Source organism: Geotrypetes seraphini, chromosome 13, assembly GCF_902459505.1.
Source record: "Geotrypetes seraphini chromosome 13, aGeoSer1.1, whole genome shotgun sequence".
NCBI lineage: Eukaryota > Metazoa > Chordata > Amphibia > Gymnophiona > Dermophiidae > Geotrypetes > Geotrypetes seraphini.
Window position 1 is genome coordinate 11,408,407 of NC_047096.1, and position 20,884 is coordinate 11,429,290.

General features: G+C 43.5%; 1 protein-coding gene across 1 annotated transcript in view; it reads right to left on the reverse strand.

Moving 5' to 3' along the window:
- STK38 (serine/threonine kinase 38) overlaps positions 1–5,618 on the reverse strand; it is a 45,120-nt gene extending 39,502 nt beyond the window's left edge. The window contains exons 1-2 of the mRNA XM_033918509.1: positions 5,117–5,618; positions 573–624 (exon numbers count right to left, since the gene is read on the reverse strand). Coding sequence (XP_033774400.1) covers positions 573–624; positions 5,117–5,247 — 183 coding nt within the window. The 5' untranslated portion in view covers positions 5,248–5,618. The remainder of the gene's footprint in view (positions 1–572; positions 625–5,116) is intronic.
- Positions 5,619–20,884: the final 15,266 nt, after the last annotated feature.

Sequence of the window (20,884 nt, forward strand, 5' to 3'; positions counted from 1 at the left end):
GGGTAAGTCACATTATTTCGTTGGTTTTTATCTAACAATATTTGGGTTTCATGAAATGCTCAATATCCTGCTGCTTAAATGCTGGCCATGCATTAAAAATATATTCAGCCCTGCTATACAAATAAGCAGCAGCATGAACATATAACAAATGCTTACCCTCTGCTTCTACAACATATATAGCTAATCTGGTAAACATAGGACAACTTTGACTGCCCTAAATTAAACCACTTATCTGTTCATAGTGACTGAATATTGCTGCTATCAATAGCTTTGCAAAATGCCTTCGCCCCGCTCTGGTACTACAGATAGTGTGGGAGCAGTTCATGAGAATTTTCAGCAGCACACATGCAAGTAAAGCTGAGTTTCAAAATACCCACCTATGAAATCACCAATATTTCTTAAACTGAAAAACACGTTTGGATGAAATTACTACAGAATTCTAAAATTCTAAAATAACACATGCAGAATATGTAAGACCCTAATAAGCTAATTCTAAAACCAGACTACTTGACAGTAATAATGTCCATCTTTGGACTGAGCCCTCTATTTATAATCAATTCAAAAGTAATTACTTCTTCATCTTTTAAGCCTTCTTCTTCCATCGCTTTCTCCAGCTTCTTTTGCCTACAAAAGAAATAATTTTATAAAACAAAAAAAGCAAGTGAAGTCACAGCTTTAAAAATGTAGCTTTCAAGAGTAGCAGTCAATAAGTCAAGCAGACTAACACAGGAATCTGTCATGAGGACCTTCTGATGAGGGGGTGTCTGAAACAGTAAACCTCTGGAGAGATTGGAAGAGAGCATCCACCAGTGGAGAGACTGTCTCAAGGAAGGAGTTAACTGTAATGTGTTGAGAGAGTGGGTCGCAAGCTTGCGCCCACTGAGATGCCAGGCCACTGGGGTATTCTGAGGTGAAGTCTGGCAAAAGGAGTCACGTGAACGGTCATGTGACCGAGTAGTACCATCATGTGTCTCGCTGAGAGTGAAGAAAGGGAAGACACTTTGCGGCAAAGCTGAAGGAGAGCATCCAGATGCTGCTGAGGAAGGAATGCTCTGAGCTGAACAGTGTCCAGAACAGCTCCGATGAACTGTAGGTATGAGAGGGCTGAAGGTGGGATTTGGGAAAGTTGATTTCAAATCCCAAGCTTTGTAGGAACCACGTAGTCCGTTGGGTTGCTACAATAACCCCCTGAGATGTTGAATCTTTGATGAGCCAGTCGTCCAGGTAAGGAAACAACTGAAGACCATGGTTCCACAGAGCTGCTGCAACCACCACTAGGCACGTGGTGAATACTCTTGGAGATGTTTGCTTGTTGACTGTTGAGCTGCGTTTTGAGTTAATTTGCACTCAAAAACAAGCACATTCATCCAATTAATTATAATCAATTCTATTTTGTCTATTTTTGTTTCCCCATTGTTACAATTACCCATACATAGCTTAAAGAACTTTAAATAAATAACTCTCAAATTTAATTTTTTGTTGGTTTTGCAATTTTATAATTTCACTTATAATGTGAGCTAAAAAGTTTGAACACTGCCTTAGCACATGGGAAAGACCTATCTATGTTAATAGCATTGTAAGGCCAGTTCTTACTGCAGCATAGTAAAAGAATCCCACATTGATGCATAAACTGACGATCTGTTTAAAATGAGAGTAGATGCATTATCTACAACACATACCACAACAAACATATCAATGTGCCGAGAGGTGGCGATAAAGATTGCTGAACCTTGGTTATGTCTGGAATCAATTCATCCTCGACGTGTGCGCTTTGGATGTATACAACTATTGTAAAATAGGAAAAATAACAGGCTTCCTATGTTAGACTGCTTGATTTAATGACTGCTACTCTTGAAAGTCAGAGAGAGCTACATTTAGAGCTCCTTTTACAAAGCTGCAGTAGCAATTCCCCCGTGGCAAACGCACTGAAGCCCATTCAATTCTAAGGGCTTCTGTGCTTTTGCCGCAGGTGAATTGCTACCACAGCTTTGTAAAAGGGGCCCTTAGACCTTCAAAAATGTTATTACTTGTGTAAAATTAATATAAATTGCACTCTGTTCATGCATGTTGAACACTGCTTCTCTCACCTCCCCCCACCCCCACAAAAGGTTAGTCTCATTCATAGGGCTTTGGATGGGTTAGACAGGATAGGACAACAAATTAGCACAGGGACTTATTTCCAGTAATCAAATCATTTTCCTATCAAATCCTATAGCAATGCTCAGACCACAACTTTAGGCCCCCTTTTATGAAGATGCGTTAGGCTTTTTTTTTTAATCGCTGGTCACAGCAGTATTAGCTCTGACACTCACAGGAATTCTATGAGTGTCAGTGCTGATACTGCCACAGCTGACGATAAAAAAGCCTAACGCTGCTTTGTAAAGGGAGCCCTTAGATAGCAAAAACCTAAATCAGAAGATATTTCAAAAGATCAGTCAAAAAAGGGTTCCTTGCCTTTCCTTTAAAACATCAGCTACAAAACAATTTTAAATAATTATTTTATCACTTGGTATTAGAGCATCTCTGCCATTATACAATTTATGCCACAATATGACAAAAGCTACTCCGAATCTTTTTATGGATTGCCTACAACAGGCACTCCCAAAAGTCTTTTAGCTTTCACATCATTTCAGACCGAAAGAAAAAAAAAAAAAAAATTAGGCTGTGCTATTAAGTCCTCTGACATTATGAACATTTTATCATTTCACTTCCACATCTCTAGAATTGTCTTTTCTTCATTTCTTAAACTTCATCCGTCACCTACATTCTTTCCATCCGCTCTTAAATCGAAAGTGTCTTTGGATTCTTCTGCACTCCCTCATTTTCTCAAAACTTGACTACTGTAATTCTCTTCTAATTGCTCTTCCTCATTATCATCTTCACAGACTTCAAATTATATGAAGTACGGTATTTTGTATATTATACCACTGTTCCAAATTCGACCGCATCACTCCACTACATCCAAAAACATACTTCAAATCACCTACAGAATTCCCTTTAAGTACAACATCCTCTCTCTTCAGATTTAGGGCTCCTTTTACAAAAGTGTGCTAGGGTTTTTAGTGCACGCACAAAATTACTGCGTGCCTAAAATCTACCACCTCCGTTGCTAGCGCACTCGGGAATTTAACACACGCTATTGCGCACATTAAGGCCCTAGCGCACCTTTGTAAAAGGAGGCCTTAGTCTTCAGGCTTTCTTTCAGTTTTTAAATTCCCTTCTTTCCTCGTAAGAATCTTCGCTCTTAACAAAATCTTTTGTTTGTCCCCTCCTTTGAGCAAATATTCCTAGACATTTATAGAAAACTCTCTTCCACTATATCTTAGGGCATAATCATCATTCAGAAACTTCAAGACAAAGTTACAGGCCTACTTTTTCACAATAGCTTTTGAATCAACATCTTTCATAATCTCAACTTTACTTCTAAACCAGAGCAATCTTTTTACTTTTTATCCTTTTGTTATTTTCTATCCCTTTTTAACCTACTGTATAATAATTTTTTTATAATCTTTACTCACCTCTTTCCCCTTTTGTGTTTCTGTTTGGTTTTACTATATGTCTAGTGTTTTAGAAATGTCCCCTCTCTTACTTTTATATTGTAAACTGCCTAGATTTGTCTTTTGTCAATACTCATATACATGGTATATCAAAGAAACTGAACTGAAATCAGCACCTCAACATAAACTAGTCCAGGGATCATTCTACCAGGAATGAGCAACACTTTTTGAAAAAAAAGAAGAAAACATATGTTTTACTCTTTGAAGGAGGATGGGGTAAAAGCAGTTAATGTAACTGATTTTAAAAATAATTGGATAAGGTCCTGGAGATAAAGTTAAAAGTAGATCCTGAGAATCCCAGGTGCTGGGAGCATGGAATCCGAACTTCTAGAAATTCTGCCAGGTACTTAGGATCTGGCTTGGCCACCTTTGGAAGCAAAATACTGGACTAGACAGACCTTTGACCTGACTCAGGATGGTAATTGTTATGTTTTTAGGTTAATAAGGGTGTACAGCAAAAGGAAATGCATACCAGGAAGAGCATATCAGCCTAGTCTGTTACAAAACCGGTGTGTTGAAATGTTATGATTCTTTTCTAGAACTTCCCCCACCCTCTCCCGATTCTTTGACGTTACAGCTTTTTACAATTTAGAAAATAAGGGGCTTACTTGTACTTTTTATTTGTCGACTTCAGATTTCATACAGATTAGGGATAACTGCTCTCACTTAAAGTATCGCCAGTGAAATGTCTGGCAAATGAAAACTATTCACTCCACAAATACAATTCAATAACTAGCAAGCCTGTCCTTTTCGCTTTCAGACACAATCATACAAGTTCTAGGCATGATTTTAGAGCGGATTACTACAACTTTGCACTGCTTCAAGTTTTGTTTTTTTTTTAGCAAAAAAACAAACAAACCCTAAGAGGTAAAATAACGCAACTGCGTACATAGAATGTATATAGTTGTTTGTAGTAATCATTGCAAAAAAGGCAAGCACTGATCTAATAAATCTTCTATTATTTTAGCCTTTCTTTCTTCTCTTTTCTATACCAAATTGTAGCTCTTCCTTGCATTTCCCTCTTATCGAATGTACGTCTGTGACTCTCCAAAAATTGTTTGTCCGCTTTGTAACCTATGAAAATAGCGATTCTATCAAATACGAATTAAACTTGAAACTTGGGGCTCCTTTTACAAAGCCGCGCTAGGGCCTTAACGCGGGGAATAGCGTGCGCTAAACTGCCGCAGGCGCTAGCCACTTCCTTTGGAGCAGGCGGTAGATTTCCGGCTAGCGGGCGCTAATCCGGTGCGTGCGTTAAAACCGCTAGCGCAGCTTTGTAAAAGGAGCCCTTGGTCTGTTCAGTTGGCGAACTCCCCGTGCCCACTGCCTACACCCGTTTCCCCGCACACAGACAAAGTTGATCCAGGCCACTGGAGCCAGCTCTGTGGGTGCTCGGGCAAACTCCTTGAGGGGGGTCATCCCCCAAACTCCTTGAGGGGGGGTCATTCCCCCCCCCCCAAATCTCATCATCATTTTAAACAGTGGGCTCCTATGGTCCAGGCTCTTCGACCTCCACTGGCGGCTTCGTAGCTCTCGTTGCCTTTCCGTGTCCTCCTCACCTCAGTTCTCGCTCCTCGTGCTGGGCGATGAGGTTGCTGTAGAAGTTCTCTAAGGTCACTTTGGCCACGGTGACTCGCTCTTTGGTGTGACAGCTCATGGAGGAGGAGGGGGCCTGGCCCGTCGTGGCCATGACGGGGGACGAGGAGGTGGGGAAGGAGAAAAGTCCCACAGCGAAACGAAACAAAACAAAAAAAAAAGGCGCGAGCGGGAAAGACGGCTACTCCGGCCGCGGCGCGCGCTCCAGAGCGCTCGCGGGAACGACGTCCAGCGGCTCAGCCATGGTCGCGCGACCGGGAACGAGGCGCGGAAACGTCGCGGCAGGGAAGGGACTGCGTGTTCCCCCGAGCGCGACGTAGGGCGCACGTACGACGTCGGCGAGGCGCCTGCGTGGCCGCGCAGGCCCCGGCGCCGCCTGAAGTCGATCACGTGACATGCGGGGCGAACGGGAAGGCGGTGTTTTGTTGCTAGGTGACAAGCTAGACGGGCCTTTGGCCTGACCCAATATGGTTACTCTTTGTTTCCTTCTGTATATCAGGGTAATATGTGCAAATAAAACGAAAATATCAAGGGGAAAAAAATAATACCTTTCTTATTGAATTAACTTAATGTAGCTTATGATTAGCTTTCAAAGGTAACCCCGGTGGCATAGTGAGAGTAGGAGGCAACCGGGACGGTGGCGCCCACCCTGCACCATCCTCTCTGCCCCTCCACACCAGCTCGAGCAGCTTCTCCCACTTGCTTTGCAACCTGGCTTTCCCTCTGATGTCACTTCCTGGCCCCATGACCCAGAAGTGATTTTGTATGGTCATGAAATGGTTAACTTGTTTAAAATATTGCTCTGGCCTACATAGCTGAAAACAGTGTATAATCTACTGACCTCATCTGCCTGAAATGTATGTCCCTGCCTTACCACATTGTAAGCTAAATAGATAAGAGTTTGAGCCATGATGTACCCTGCCCTTCTGTATATGTAACATTTAGACCTGTAAGATTTAGATAAGCAGAGAAATGAGCTAGTTCCCTATAGGACTATAAGTTGTAGCCCTGAACCTATCATAAGTGCTGGCTTAGGACCAATAATAATTATAGAAAAGTTATAGAAGTAACAAATGAGAAGTTGTAGTTTTTGCATGTATTAGTTTGCATATGTTTAGTGAAAAGGGCATAAAAGTCCATGCATTTTCTGATTCTAACACTCTAGTAGGCAGACTGTTCACTGTACTAGAGTCCGGCGTGCTGTAATAAACCTCTTGTACTTTCTTCACGCCTCTGACTTTGTGTGTCCAAGTGACCTTTCAATTTCAGAGTGAGCCAGGCTAGAGTAGTTGCTTGCGCTGGCGATTTTAAATAGGTACAGGGAGGAGGGAGGGCTCGAGTGTGGCATGGGGGGGGTCAGAGAGCTGCTGGCGAACCCACCAAGATGGCAACCGGGGTGGTCTGCATCCCCCCCCCCATTAATATGCCACTGGGTAACCCCTTCTTAGGGTTTCCCTGGACATGTCCTCTTTTTGAGGCCTGTGGCAGGAATCCGGGCGACTTTTTACTTTTATATCTTTTGTATGGGGAAACCGGATCTAGAGTTTTAAAGGCCTACATTATAGGCATCTAACTCCTTTAGAGAAATGTGCCTAGTGCCACCTAAGTCCTACTCTGCCCCTAAACATATCTACTTTAGAGTTAGGCACTATGCGATAGGTGCCTACCTTTTGTAGATTCACGCCTAAGAAGATAGGCACCTATCATCCAATTAATTTCTATTTTATTCAATTATGAACTTGTTAAACCTCTGCAATAAGCGTTGGGGGCATTCTGAACATTTCAGGAGGAAAGCAACCATCCAGTTATTACATAGAAAAAGTCGGTAATGCCTGTTAACTGCAAAGCATTTAGCTTCAACTCTTCAGATAGCGGAAACACAGCATTATCTGCTGCATTAACAGTTAGTGCATTAAAAAAACTTCTGCTTTAACTTTTAAAGGTTCTGGATTATTGTTTTATGATGCTTATCAAGTTGTAAACCACATTGAACTATAATAGAGATAATATGGGATATAAATATCATTAAAAGTAAATGTAAGACAGAGTTCCTGCCCATCAACCAGCCTAAAATGGTGTTTTCCACATTCGCTGTTTAGCATGGGAAATAGTGCATGCAAACTCTTAACACACTGGTAATACACATCTGTAGTATCACTGACAAATTGATATCTGACTTTTACAGTGCTAATAACAGCTGGTGAAATAAAAATGTAAGTGGCAAGAAATGTTTTGAGAAAAGCAAAGAGAGAAATGAGGGCATAATCAAAGGGAAGATTTACTTAGTTTGTATTAAGGCTGGTGGTAATCTTAATGCTCCATGTCTTGGTGCTGAAATCTGGCAGAGAGATTGCGCAAATCCCAACTAGACACTGCCTTCTTTACATGCTGGAATGAACCGTTCCCATCATGGGTCGAAGCACCCCACTGGCTCTTCAGATCTCGTGCTTCTGAGTGATTATTTTTGACTAGGTCAGGGATGGTCTGATTTTTTAGCAAGTCCGACATAAAGCTGGAGTAAGAGAGGTCTCTGCCACTAGCGGTGTGCACAGTGTCCAATAAATTCTGTATCCACATCATTCTCTTCAGCTTCAACAGCTGTTTTCCTCTGGCATGCATAAGCTGTTGTTCTGCCACTGTTCTTTTACTGAAATGTAGCAATGCATTGCAGTTACTAAATGTGCCTAGTTGAAATCACAGTACTATATATACATTCATTCTCGTATACTGCAGATCCATCCCTTCTCGCATTTAAAAAAAAATACAAACTGCTGCACAGGAAAATGGACAGGGGAAGAAATGCTGCAGCAGCTGCTGTACAGGGAAGTGGGGAGGGAGGAAAATGCTGCACAGGGAAGTAGGAAGGGGGGAAATGCTAATGCACAAGGAAATGGAGAGGAAGGAAATGCTGATATGGCTACTGTATAGGAAAGTGGACAAGGGGAGATAAATGCTACATAGGGGGCAGGAAGAGAGACAAATAGAAAGAAAGACAAATAATAGGAGGGAGGGAGACAGAAAGAAAATATGTATGCAATCTCTTAACACACTGGTAATACACATCTGTAATATCACTGACAAATTGATATCTGACTTTTACAGTGCTAATAACAGCTGGTGAAATAAAAATGTAAGTGGCAAGAAATGTTTTGAGAAAAGCAAGGAGAGAAATGAGGGCATAATCAAAGGGAAGATTTACTTAGTTTGTATTAAGGCTGGTGGTAATCTTAATGCTCCATGTCTTGGTGCTGAAATCTGGCAGAGAGATCGCGCAAATCCCAACTAGACACTGCCTTCTTTACATGCTGGAATGAACCGTTCCCATCATGGGTTGAAGCACCCCACTGCTTCTTCAGATCTCGTGCTTCTGTGTGAATATCTTTGACTAGGTCGGGGATAGCAGGATTTTTTGGCACGTCCCACATAAAGCTGGAGTAAGAGAGGTCTCTGCCACTAGCGGTGTGCACAGCCTCCATTGCCTTCTGTACCCACATCTTTCTCTTCAGCTCTTCCAGCTGTTTTCCTCTGTCATGCATAAGCTGGTGTTCTGTCACTGTTCTTTTACTGAAATGTAGCAATGCATTGCAGTTACTAAATATGCCTAGTTGAAATCAAAGTACATACTGTATATACATTCATTCTCTTACACTGCAGATCCAAGAACAAACTGCTCATAGCCATGTGGACAGGTGCCACATAACATAGAAGATGATGACGGCAGAAAAGGGCTACAGCCCATCAAGTCTGCCCACTCTGCTTACCCACCCCCTGTCTATGCCCTAATGACTCAATTTCCTTATCTTGACCCTCGTAGGGACCCCACATGGGTATCCCATTTATTCTTAAAGTCTGGCACGCTGTCTGCCTTGATCACCTGCACTGGAAGCTTGTTCCAATGATCAACCACTCTCTCTGTGAAGAAATACTTTCTGGTGTCGCCATGAAATTTTCCGCCCCTGAGTTTGAGTGGGTGCCCTCTTGTGGCCAAGGGTCCCTTGAGAAAGAAAATATCATTTTCCACTTCGACACGTCCCGTGAGGTACTTAAATGTTTCGATCATGTCTCCCCTCTCCCTACGTTCCTCGAGAGTGTAGAGCTGCAATTTGTTCAGTTTCTCTTCATACGAGAAACCCTTGAGCCCCGAGATCATCCTGGTGGCCGTCCGCTGAACCGATTCAATTCTGCGCACATCTTTACTGTAATGTGGCCTCCAGAATTGCACACAGTACTCCATATGAACATAAGACTGGCCTTATTGGGTCAGACCAATGGTCCATCAAGCCCAGTAGCCCAATCTCACGGTGGCCAATCCAGGTCACTAGTACCTGGCCAAAACCCAAGGAGTAGCAATATTCTATGCTACCAATCCAGGGCAACCAATGGCTTCCCCCATGTCTTTCTCAATGTTTTCTATAGAATCTGACCAAGTTTCAGTTTTGGTTATGGTGCCGAAACTGGCCCCAAATCATTTTTCTGTCTGGTTTCGGTTTTGGTCAAAAGGCTATAGCAATGGTTTTGATTTTGGCCTAAACTGTGTGTTTTTGGTGGAAGCTGACAATTTGTACTGTTTCTTTTATAGCTCCCTCTCTTCCCCTTCCCTCTGAACAGGAGTTGCCTTACCCCCTTGCCCTCCTTGGAACTGTCTTACAACCCCTAGCATTCTAGGGCTATAGTCAGGGTAGGAGTGATCCCCAGTCTCTCCTACCCATGATGACTCTGCTCTCAAAATGGCTTCCATGATCTCTAGTAGCAATGTTGTGAGACTGCCACAAGAGTTCATAGCAGCCATTTTGAGACTACAGCTGATATGGGTAAAAGCAACTGGGGACATAGGTGCCTGGTATAAGAGGCTTGGGAGTCTAGGTCTCCTTTGCTACAACCAGGATCATCTCCACATTGCCTTTCTCTGCCACCTCACCCAGCTATAACACATTTCCTTTGCTCCTTTCTGTTACCTTCTCTGCCAGCTGGGCCAAAGTACTAAATACTGTATATAACAAAGCTGTGTGGGACCACAGCTCTCCATAAGCTGCGGCTGCTTCCTTCGAGTCATCCACACTTTCTACGATACAGGAATGGCTCGCGGCATGGACCAGGTGAGAACTTGCTTAGGGCACCTAAAGCCTGAGGGGGCACTGAAGGCCTGCTCCACCTGGTCCACTGCAGCAATAGGTTCCCACATCCCCTGCTTCTCTCCCTCTTAAAACTTCCATAGCCTGTTCTAAACATCTTTCCCCTACCCCCACCCCGCAATCAGGCAACTCCAAGTACCTTTTTCAATGCATTTTTTCCCTTCAGAGCAGCAGAAGCATTTCACATTAAGCTGCCTGTGTCAGCCCTGGTGTCTTCCCTCTGCTGTGTTGTGTCCCTTTTGACGTAACTTCATTTTCTGTAGAGGTGTGATTCAGCAGAGGGAAGATACTGGGGCCAAAACAGCATAATGTGAAATGTTGCCACTTCTCCAAACGGCAAAACCGCATTGAAAAAGGTACATGGGGGAGCTGCCCAATCGTGGGGTATGGGGAGGGAGGTGTTTAGAGCAGGACATGGGGTTGGTTAAAAAGAGAGAAGCCTTGAAAGAAAGAGATATGATGGACAAGGACTCAGATCAAAGCTGTGTCATTGGTGTATTGCTATTTGTGAATGGATGAACCAGTGAATTGGTCACGTTTGCTTGTTCAACAGGCTCTTATCTGCTCACTGTATTCCTCTCAATAGGAGGGTGTAGAGGTACATCAGTTTCCAAAAGTAGAACTGAAAATAATTACATTACTTTTTGATGTTCTGCAACAGAGCTACACTGCTAGTAATGCAAGAATGCCTTTAGAGGTTGTAGCATCTATTTTGAATCTGGAGCCACAATGGGCAGGAAAGAGGATCACACCTGCCCCTTGGGCACTAGATCACCAGGAATTTGAAACATAGACGTGGGGATGGAGTCCATGTTGAGGGAGGAGAGAGAGGGAGACTGGCTTGGAGGGAGGGAGGTCTTTGCTTTTGGGAATGGGAGGAAGGTGGAGGGAGGGGGTTCAAATTGACAGCAAGAAAAGAAACTGATCAGAAATCTTTATGAGGATATCTTATGTGGGTGTCTGGCTGTATATCATTTAGGACCCACATAAGTACCAGCGGCTGCCTCTAATCTAGTGTTGCATGGATATTAAATGGCAGTGACTGCATAAAGCCTGGCACTGAATATTCAAGATTAACTTAGCTGGCGATGGTAAGCCCTTAAAAAATGCTCACTGCCTACAGCTAAATATTGACTGTATATCTTTTTTGTTCCCATAATTCCCTCTTTCTAATCCAGTGCCGTTATATGAGCCTGGTGTATAATCCTTTGTTCACAAATGCAAAAGCATTTTTCCATTTTTAAATAGATTCCTTCCTAGTCTAGTCATTGCAGCAATGGTTCTGTGGTTGGGAGATGGGCACCCTGTATAAGATTCTAGATCTGGCCATCAGGGGTCATCCTTAATCATATTGCCACATCATGCTTTTCCCAGGAGTTGTAAAGGCTGCCTCCAAAGCAGCCCAGCCTTGAGCCAACACAAAGAGTGAACTGGGGGGTCTTCCCGCAGGGTCAGCCCTGACCATCCCTTCAAACTGAAAGCTTCTTGCCTTCTGCTGAATGTATTTGTCTTACTTTTCAATTTCTTGGCAGGTTGCAAAGGAGGCAAGAAAAAGGATCCCCAGACATGTTGCTTGATGAAGAGATTTTGGGGATAACAACATCATTCTTAATTTCCTTACAACCTGTTTAAACACAAAAAGAAATATAGCAAAATATAAACATCTCTCTATTTCCTCCAATTGTGTTTATTTCCATTTTCAGTTAAAATACAACCATCAATATGTTATCACAGGATCAATGTTGTTGGGATTTTAACACTCTTTCCTGATATTCTGTTTGCTCTTTTTCTCTTAGTTTTTATTACAAATGACAGCCCAGGCTGATATATAGGTTTCTATACAATGAAGTGTGCCATGGTATTATTTATCGGGTTTTTGCTCATATCTTTTTCAATGTGAGTTACATTCAGGTACAGTAGGTGTTTCACTATCTCTGGTATGCTGACAACCTAATTTTATACCTGATGCAACAGAGGTTTGCACCACGTCACCACTCTATGATCCCCTCCCCCTGTGTACAGTATCATTTCTCTATCCCTTTGCCACCCTAAGTCCAGCATCTTCCTTCTGCATTCTTATTCTCCCCCATGTCTAGCTATCTTCTCTATGTATCCATATACCAACCCATGTCTGGCATTACCCCTATGTATCCATATACCACCCCAAGCAACATTTCCCTTTTTGTCCCTGTTCCTATGCTCCCATTCATGCCCACCATCTCCCCTCTTTTTGTATATCTCACTGTGTCTTACCTCCATACACCAATGTGTCTCTCATACTCTCTTTTTCCTCCCTCTGCTATTTTCAATATTTCACTCACTCTTCCTTCATCCCCTTGATTCAGCTTTTTCTCTTCCTTCCCTTCTCTCTCCTCCTCCCTGCAGGTCCTGCACCACTCTCCCTTCCCTCTCTCCCCTCCCTTCAGCACCCAGGTGTGGGTCTGGTACCTCTCCCTTCCCTTCCCTCTAGCTCCAGTTCCTCCCTCCCCCAATCCCGATCCAGCACCTGTCTCCCTTCCCTTCAGCTGGTCCACCAGCCCAAGCAACCCCCTCCCCCTTCATGGGTACAGCAGCCCTCCACAATTGCTGATCCAACAGCCCCCTCTCTCCTTCACAATCATGGGTCAAACGGTAAAAAAAAACCCCAAACCTGCAACTCCCCTAAGGGATGCAGGTATCTGCTACTCCTATTCCTCCAGTCAAGGGTTGTAGAATAATTCTGTGGTTTCAATCATACAGGAAATGCAAGTTCTGCTGGACTCCCAGGGTGCCTGCCTGTCCAGTGCAATTGAAAGTTCTGTGCTTAAGATCTACCTACAACAATAGGAGTGTGGGCATTGGACTCAAATGTACCTTAGAAGGAACACTGCCTACAATCATATCTTCTGTTGATATTATATGAGGTTTCAGCCAGCATTCATTAAAAATGGCACAATACAGGGGTAGTAAGGTCCTGGGGAAGTATAATGGGGTGCTATGTTAGGTACATCAGAAGCAGAAAACCTGTGAGGGAATCTGTGGGACCATTAGATGATCAAGGAGCGAAAGGGGCACTCAGGGAGGATAAGGCCATAGCAGAAAGACTGAATGAATTCTTTGCTTCGATCTATATGGAAGAAGATGTAAGAGATCTACCTGAACCGGAAATGGTTTTCAAGGGTGATGATGCGGAGGAACTGAAAGAAATCTTGGTGAATCTGGAAGAGGTACTGAGCCAAATCGACAAGTTAAAAAGAGATAAATTGCCAGGACTGGATGGTATACATCCCAGGGTAATAAAAGAGCTCAGAAATGAAATTGCTGACCTGCTGTTAGTGATGTGTAACCTGTCACTAAAATCATCTGTGGTATCTGAAGATTGGAGGGTGGCCAATGTTATGCTGATTTTTTAAAAGGGCTCCAGGGGAGATCTGGGAAATTACAGACCGGTAAGCCTCACTTCAGTGCAGGGCAAAATGGTAGAAACGATTTTACAAATAAAATTATGGAACACGTAGACAAACATGATTTAATGAGACGGAGTCAGCATGGGTTCAGCCGAGGGAGATCTTGCCTCACAAATTTGCTTGACTTCTTTGAAGGTGTGATAAAGGTGAGCTGGTTGATATAGTGTATCTAGATTTTCAGAAAGCTTTTGATAAAGTTCCTCACGAGAGGCTCCTGAGAAAATTAAAGTGTCATGGGATAGGTGACAAAGTTCAGTTGTGGATTAGGAATTGGTTATCGGATAGAAAACAGAGGGTTTTCTATCCGAGGGCAAAATGATTATGTAACCCTTTACATGATCATTTTTCTCAATGAAGGAGAGTAAACAGTGGAGTGATGCAGGGATCTGTATTGGGACTGGTGCTATTTAACTTATTTAGGTTTAAATCTGTTTATTAGTTTATTAGTTTCAAAGAAGCAGAAAAACTAAACAAGCAAACAGCAAACCTTCACACAAGAAAATCCCCCCCCACCCCAACCCTCCCTACCGACCACCCTCCCACCCATGGGAACAGCCATTCCAATGTGCAACAAATCAATTCAGCAGTCTACTGCGTACAGTGGGTGTTAAAGTAGAACAAAAGGGTAACCAACAGCGTAAATAAAGAGAACCGGGCTTAGAGTCCATATCAGCAATAGCCAGGCGTTCACACCCCGCCAACTGGATCATCTGAGTCCGCCAGTGCGACACTGTAGGGGTTTTGGGGGATAACCAGCACTGAAGAATAGTCTTAAGCCCCATAAAAATAGCTTTCTGGACAAATGCTATTTAACTTATTTATAAATGATCTGGAAATTGGAATGGCGAGTGAGGTGATTAAATTTGCAGATGACACTAAACTGTTCAAAGTTGTTAAAACACATGTGGATTGTGAAAAATTGCAGGCGGACCTTAGGAAATTGGAAGATTGGGTGTCCAAATGGCAGATGAAATTTAATATGGACAAATGCAAAGTGATGCACATTGGGAAGAATAACCTGAATCACAGTTACTGGATGCTAGGGTCCACCTTGGGGATCTGGATCTGGGTATCATCGTAGACAATACGATGAAATCTTCCACCCAATGTGTGGCGGCGGCCAAAAAAGCAAAAGTGGATTTTTATATTTGTATGCTGTTATTATGTTTAAAATTTCAATAAAAAATATTTGCTGGGGAAAAAAAAACCAAATAGGATGCTAGGAATTATTACAAAAGGATGGTTAATAAGATTAAGAATGTTATAATGCCCCTGTATCGCTCCATGGTGCGACCTCATCTGGAGTATTGCGTTCAATTCTGGTCTCCTTATCTCAATAAAGATATAGTGGCACTAGAAAGGGTTCAAAGAAGAGCGACCAAGATGGTAAAGGGGATGGAACTCCTCTCATATGAGGAAAGACTAAAATGGTTAGGGCTCTTCAGCTTGGAAAAGAGACGGCTGAGGGGAGATATGATTGAAGTCTACAAAATCCTGAGTGGAGTAGAATGGGTACAAGTGGATCGATTTTTCACTCTGTCAAAAATTACAAAGATTAGGGGACACTCGATGAAGTTACAGAGAAATACTTTTAAAACCAATTGGAGGAAAAAAATTTCCACTCAGAGAATAGTTAAGCTCTGGAACATGTTGCCAGAGGATATAGTAAGAGTAGATAGCGTAGCTGGTTTGGACAAGTTTCTGGAGAAAAAGTCCATAGCCTGTTATTGAGAAAGACACGGGTGAAGCCACTGCTTGCCCTGGATTGGTAGCATGGACTATTGCTACACCTTGGGTTTTGGCCAGGTACTAGCGACCTGGATTGGCCATCGTGAGAACGGACTACTGGGCTTGATGTGCCATTGGTCTGACCCAGTAAAGCTATTCTTATGTTCTTAATATGATAAAGAAAAGTGAAAATAAAAATAATGTAATATGTCACCTTGCAGGACAGCCGTGCACAAATGAAGATATAAACAGATATAAAAAATCTTGTCTTTCTAAAGCAAATTGTTTAAAAACAATGGTGGACTTTTTACAAAGTTGCACAGTTAAGCAGCACATGCTAAATGCCATGGCGCCCATAGGAATAGAGTGAGTGGCTCAGAATTGAGTGTGCTCTGTTCGACTGCACAGCTTTGGAAAAGGACCTGAATGTGTTAACAGAAAATCACCCTTGCAATAAAAGAAATTGCAAAGTTGACCATATTACCAGCTTGTAACGTGAATTCCAAGAAGTTAGAAATATACATTCTTACGCTTACCAGCCTAGCCGATACTTACTGGTCAGATCTGAAAGTGTAGAACAGACTTTTGACAAGCTCCAGTCTCTCTCCCTCCTGGTTCTATAGTTACTGGTGCACTGAGAAATTCTGTATTTCTGCATCTTTTATACCAATGCAATATCAAGCAAACAATGAGCGGAGATTGGCCAATGGTCCTGATTAACACCTTGTTCTCCAGAAATTCTCTCGTCGCCTTAGCAAGCCTCTCAAGTCAGATGTTGAGATGACTCACAGAATGCAATTATGTCCTGTCTTCCTATACTGATGCACAACATCATGTAATGTAATGTAATGTAATGTAATTTATTTCTTATATACCGCTACATCCGTTAGGTTCTAAGCGGTTTACAGAAAATATACATTAAGATTAAAAATAAGAAAGGTACTTGGAAAATTCCCTTACTGTCCCGAAGGCTCACAATCTAACTAAAGTACCTGGAGGGTAATAGAGAAGTGAAAAGTAGAGTTAGAGGAAAAATAAAAATAAAATAAACATTTTAACAAGACAGCATTGATCTAAATACTTTGGAAGGTAGAAGAGAGGAGAGAAAGGAATAGAAGCAGAATGGGTCAGCGTGAAGTGGAGCAAGTAAGGACTATCAGTGCTGGATTAAGGGATGGGGAATGAGGCAGCCTCCAAGACACAAGCCTAGAAGGAGCCCATATACATGGCAGATTGAGGATAAAAGTCAATTATTGTAGGAAATGAATGAGAGTACCATGCAAGACCCAAGGTGCTCTTAGGAACCTATGCAGAAAGCAACCACGGGCTTGTATGCACTGTGATTGTATGCATCTAGCGATGTAAACAGGACTTGTGTGCGGGTGTTTTCTCACACTGAAGATATAATTGCATTCTGTATTAAAAATGCATGCTGATGAACTAATTTAGGTATTCTGTGCAGTGTAGAGAGTATGCCGTTCACTTTGGATGCAGTCACAATGTGAGCATTTTTTCGCTAGGGTCAAGGGTGGGACAGAAAGTTTTGTGGAGAGGATTTCTTGTCAATATTTCAAATTAAAACCTCTGCATGTTGGAACCAAACCGAACATAGAAAGCACACATAAAGTGGCACAGACCAACAAACAGTAGTCTATATTCCAAGATGGTCAGGAGATACCAGGAGAAAGTAAACACTAGCATGGTAACAGAAAAGCTCTGCTAACTTTTATACCATATGTTGCCTGTGTGAAGGTCCTGTCACTGTGAAATATTTTGTGGACCAATATGGACAATACAACTTCTGCTGGAGGTTAGCTGTCAATAGATCAAACCCTGGTGTCACAGTTCCCAGGGCATATGTATTTAGCACCCTTCTCAGCATCCTGTGTCCCATCTCATTCCTTGCCTTGGCACTCACAAACATATCTCTCTCATCACAGAATTACTAGTTGACCCAGACTGTAATCACAGTACAACCTGTCAAACTCCAGAATCTATTATCTCCTCATTCCCCTGCACACCTCTTCCTGAAAGCCTTGCTGACACCCATTAGAGATGAAGGCAGTGGTAAAGGGTATACCCATAGTTACTCAGTTTTAGGCTGGAGATTTTTGGCCAGTCCTAGTTTAAAACATGCCTAATCTTGACCATTGAAATCAGTGCTGCAGATTCCATTAATGCATCAGGATGGGGTGGTCAGAAATCCAGGACTGTCCCCAAATTTCCAGCCTTGACATCTCTGGTACTCTGACTTCCTCACTGCAGCCATTGGCATAGTAAAGAGGGAGTGGCCCACCCCAGGCACCATCTTGGTGGAGGCACCGACACATCTCTGCCCCCCACCCCATGCAACGCTCGCACCCTCCCTTCTCCCCCCTCTGAAATAACTTCCTAGTCACGGGGTCAAGAAGTGACGTCAGAAGGAAAGCCAATGATGGCGCGAGCAGCAGGCCAGAGAAGCTACTCATGCTGGCAAAGATTTAAAGAGATCAAATGTATGAACCACCAGTAACCAAAATTATACTGAAAGGATTTTTTTAAAAATAAGGGAACAAGCCTCAGATCGTGGAGTTACACCCATTCCAGGTTTTCTCAAAGAGACAAGCCAAGTTGTTCTCTTACTCCTACTTACATCACTGACTTCAGCCCATCCTACCTACCTTTTTTAAATTCAGTCAATACTATAATATTTTAATTCATTCATTTAATTCACTACTTTTTCTTTTTTTTTTTTTTTTTCATAAAATTAATTTAATGTAAATATTCTAATTCATACTAAATTTACTAATTCATACTAAATTTACTATTACCTAGCAATTCATTTTGGAACACAGAACCGACCGAAAAATAGTACTTATCTTAAGGAAGTGCACTGGTGCTTAAAGTGCTGTATTGAAAAGTGCATCCATGCTGTAAACTTCTTTAGTTCTTTTCTGCTTGTAAAACTTAAAAGTACATATCTCCTGCTCTAGAAAACCAAGGCCGTTGCTTGTAACTTTTAAACATCCGATGCGGTTTGCATTTCGCGGGATACACTACCTCCCCGCTGCGTCAGGGAAAACATCTCTAGCAACGCTTCTTGTGGCTGTACACATACTCCTGCCGGCTCTTGATTGGGCACCTTCAGCTTGACGGAGATCCAGTGGCGTACCAAAGGGGGCGGGGGGGAGGTCCGCCCTGGGTGCATGGTTTGGGGGGGTGCACAGCCGGCCAGGTCCGGGTCCTCTTGCCCTTCCTTTCCCCCGGTCCGCACCTGCAATCTTACCTCCCCGCTGCTGCTGCCAATCGCTGACAAGAATTCTTCTTTCCGACGTCAATTCTGACGTCGGAGAGAATGTTCCTGGCCAGCCAGGCAGTTTCTAGTTTCTCTTGATGGTCAAACATGTGGTGGTTAAGCCGATTCTCAAAAACCCTTGCTGTGTCCTACCTGCCCCTCCAACTATTGCCCTGTCTCCCTTCTTCCATTCCTATCCAAGCTACTCGAGCATGCCATCCACCGTCACTGTCTTGACTTCCTTTCATCTTGAAAGACTCTTGATCCTCTACAACAGTGTTTCTCAACATGCGATATGCGTACCCTTGGGGGTACACGAGCTGCTTGTTGTGGGTATGCGGCCTGGCCACCGCTGCTGGGGATCCCTCCCTGCCCGCTCACCCATCCCTTACTGAAGCCGCTGCCGGGGATCCCTCCCTGCCTGTCTGCCCAGCTGCTGCACCACCCCCTGCCCCCATTACTTTGTTGGTGCCGGACTAGCTCTCTCTCCTTCCCCAGCAGCACTCCATGTAGGGACACAGGCAGCGACTCACACGTTGCGTAGCTGACCCAGAACCTTCTCTTCGACACCAGAATTGACGTCAGAGGGAAAGCTTGTGGGCCAGCCATGTACAGCGTGTGAATCGCTGCACGCGTTGACCCTGCATGAAGTTGCTGCTGGGTGAGGATGGAGCGAGTCCGGCTCCAACAAAGTAAAAGGGTCGGCTTCAGTGATGGTGCAGCGGGAGGATGGGCAGACAGGCAGGGAGGGAGGCATCCCTGGCAGCGGCTTCATCACGGGGCAGGCAGGCGGGCAGACTTCGGGGGAGGGGGTACAGGCGGGGTAGGCAGGGATCCCTGGCGTGCAACTTAATTTTGGGACAAAGCTAGAAGGCAGGGAGGGGGCACAAACTCGACACAGAAGGAAGGGAAAGGGCATGAACATGGCACATAGGAGGGATGGAATAGAAAGGGAAAATTGATGGGTATGAATGTGTGAGTGAGAGATGGTGCACATAGGGAAAGAAAGAAAGAAAGGAAAATTGGGCATAGAGAGAGAGGAGTGAGGTAGATATTCCTCCTCGTTGTATCACCTTCAATCTGCCTTCTCCACCGCCATATCCAACATTTCTCCCACTCATCCTTCTATTCCCCATGCATGTCCTGTCTCCTCTGCTCATAACCTTAGAGTCGTCATGAATGCACTCTTGACTTCTCATTTTCTACAAACATCCAACAGACTGCTAAAGCCAGTTACTGCTATTTCTACAACCATCAAATTTGCCCTTCCTTTCTGAGCACACTACCCAAACCCTTGTCCACATTCGTGGACTATTGCAATTTACTTCTAACAGGTCTCCCGTTGAACCACCTCTCCGCAGCTGCAATCTGTACAAAAATCTGCTGCACACTCACCTTACCCTTCTCCTCAAATCACTTCACTGGCTTCTTATCCACCTTCGCATACAGTTCAAACTCCTATTACTAACCTACAAGTATATTCATTCTGCAGCCCCCCAGTCTCTCTCTTATCTCTCCTTATACACCTCCTGAGAACTCTGTTCCTCAGATAAGTTGCTTTTATCTGTAACCTTCTCCTCTGCTTCCAATTCCAGTCTTCATTCCTTTCATCTCGCTGCCCTGTATGCCTGGAATAAACTACCCGAGTCCGTCCACCACGCCCCTTCCCTTATTCAAATGTAAGCTGAAAAACCCATCTTTTTGCGCTAGCCTTCAACTCATAACTCCATTCCCCACTGCCCTCTGCTCACCTCCCTAGCCATTAGTTTAACCATCCCCTCTAACTGTAAACCCCTACTCTGTAATCCTGTTTGTCTGTCTTGATTTTTAGATTGTAAACTCATCTGACCAGGGACTGGCTCCTTTATGGCTCTGTACAGTGCTGCGTATCTCTAGTAACACTCTAGAAATAATCGTAGTAGTATAGTGGTAGAGCTGCTGCCATGCATGCTCGTTTTTTGTGCAGGGAAGGAAGGAGCAGTGGTAGTGGGGACGGCAACTCAGGGACACACAAATGTCAGTGGCAGAGCTTGAAGCGTTCTGGTCACTGGACCAGAAAAGGAGGTCTTCGGCTGGTGCGAACTGGGGGGGTTAGAGAATAACATGGTGATAAATTTGTCCCCGTTCCTGCAGGAACTCAAATTCCCAGTC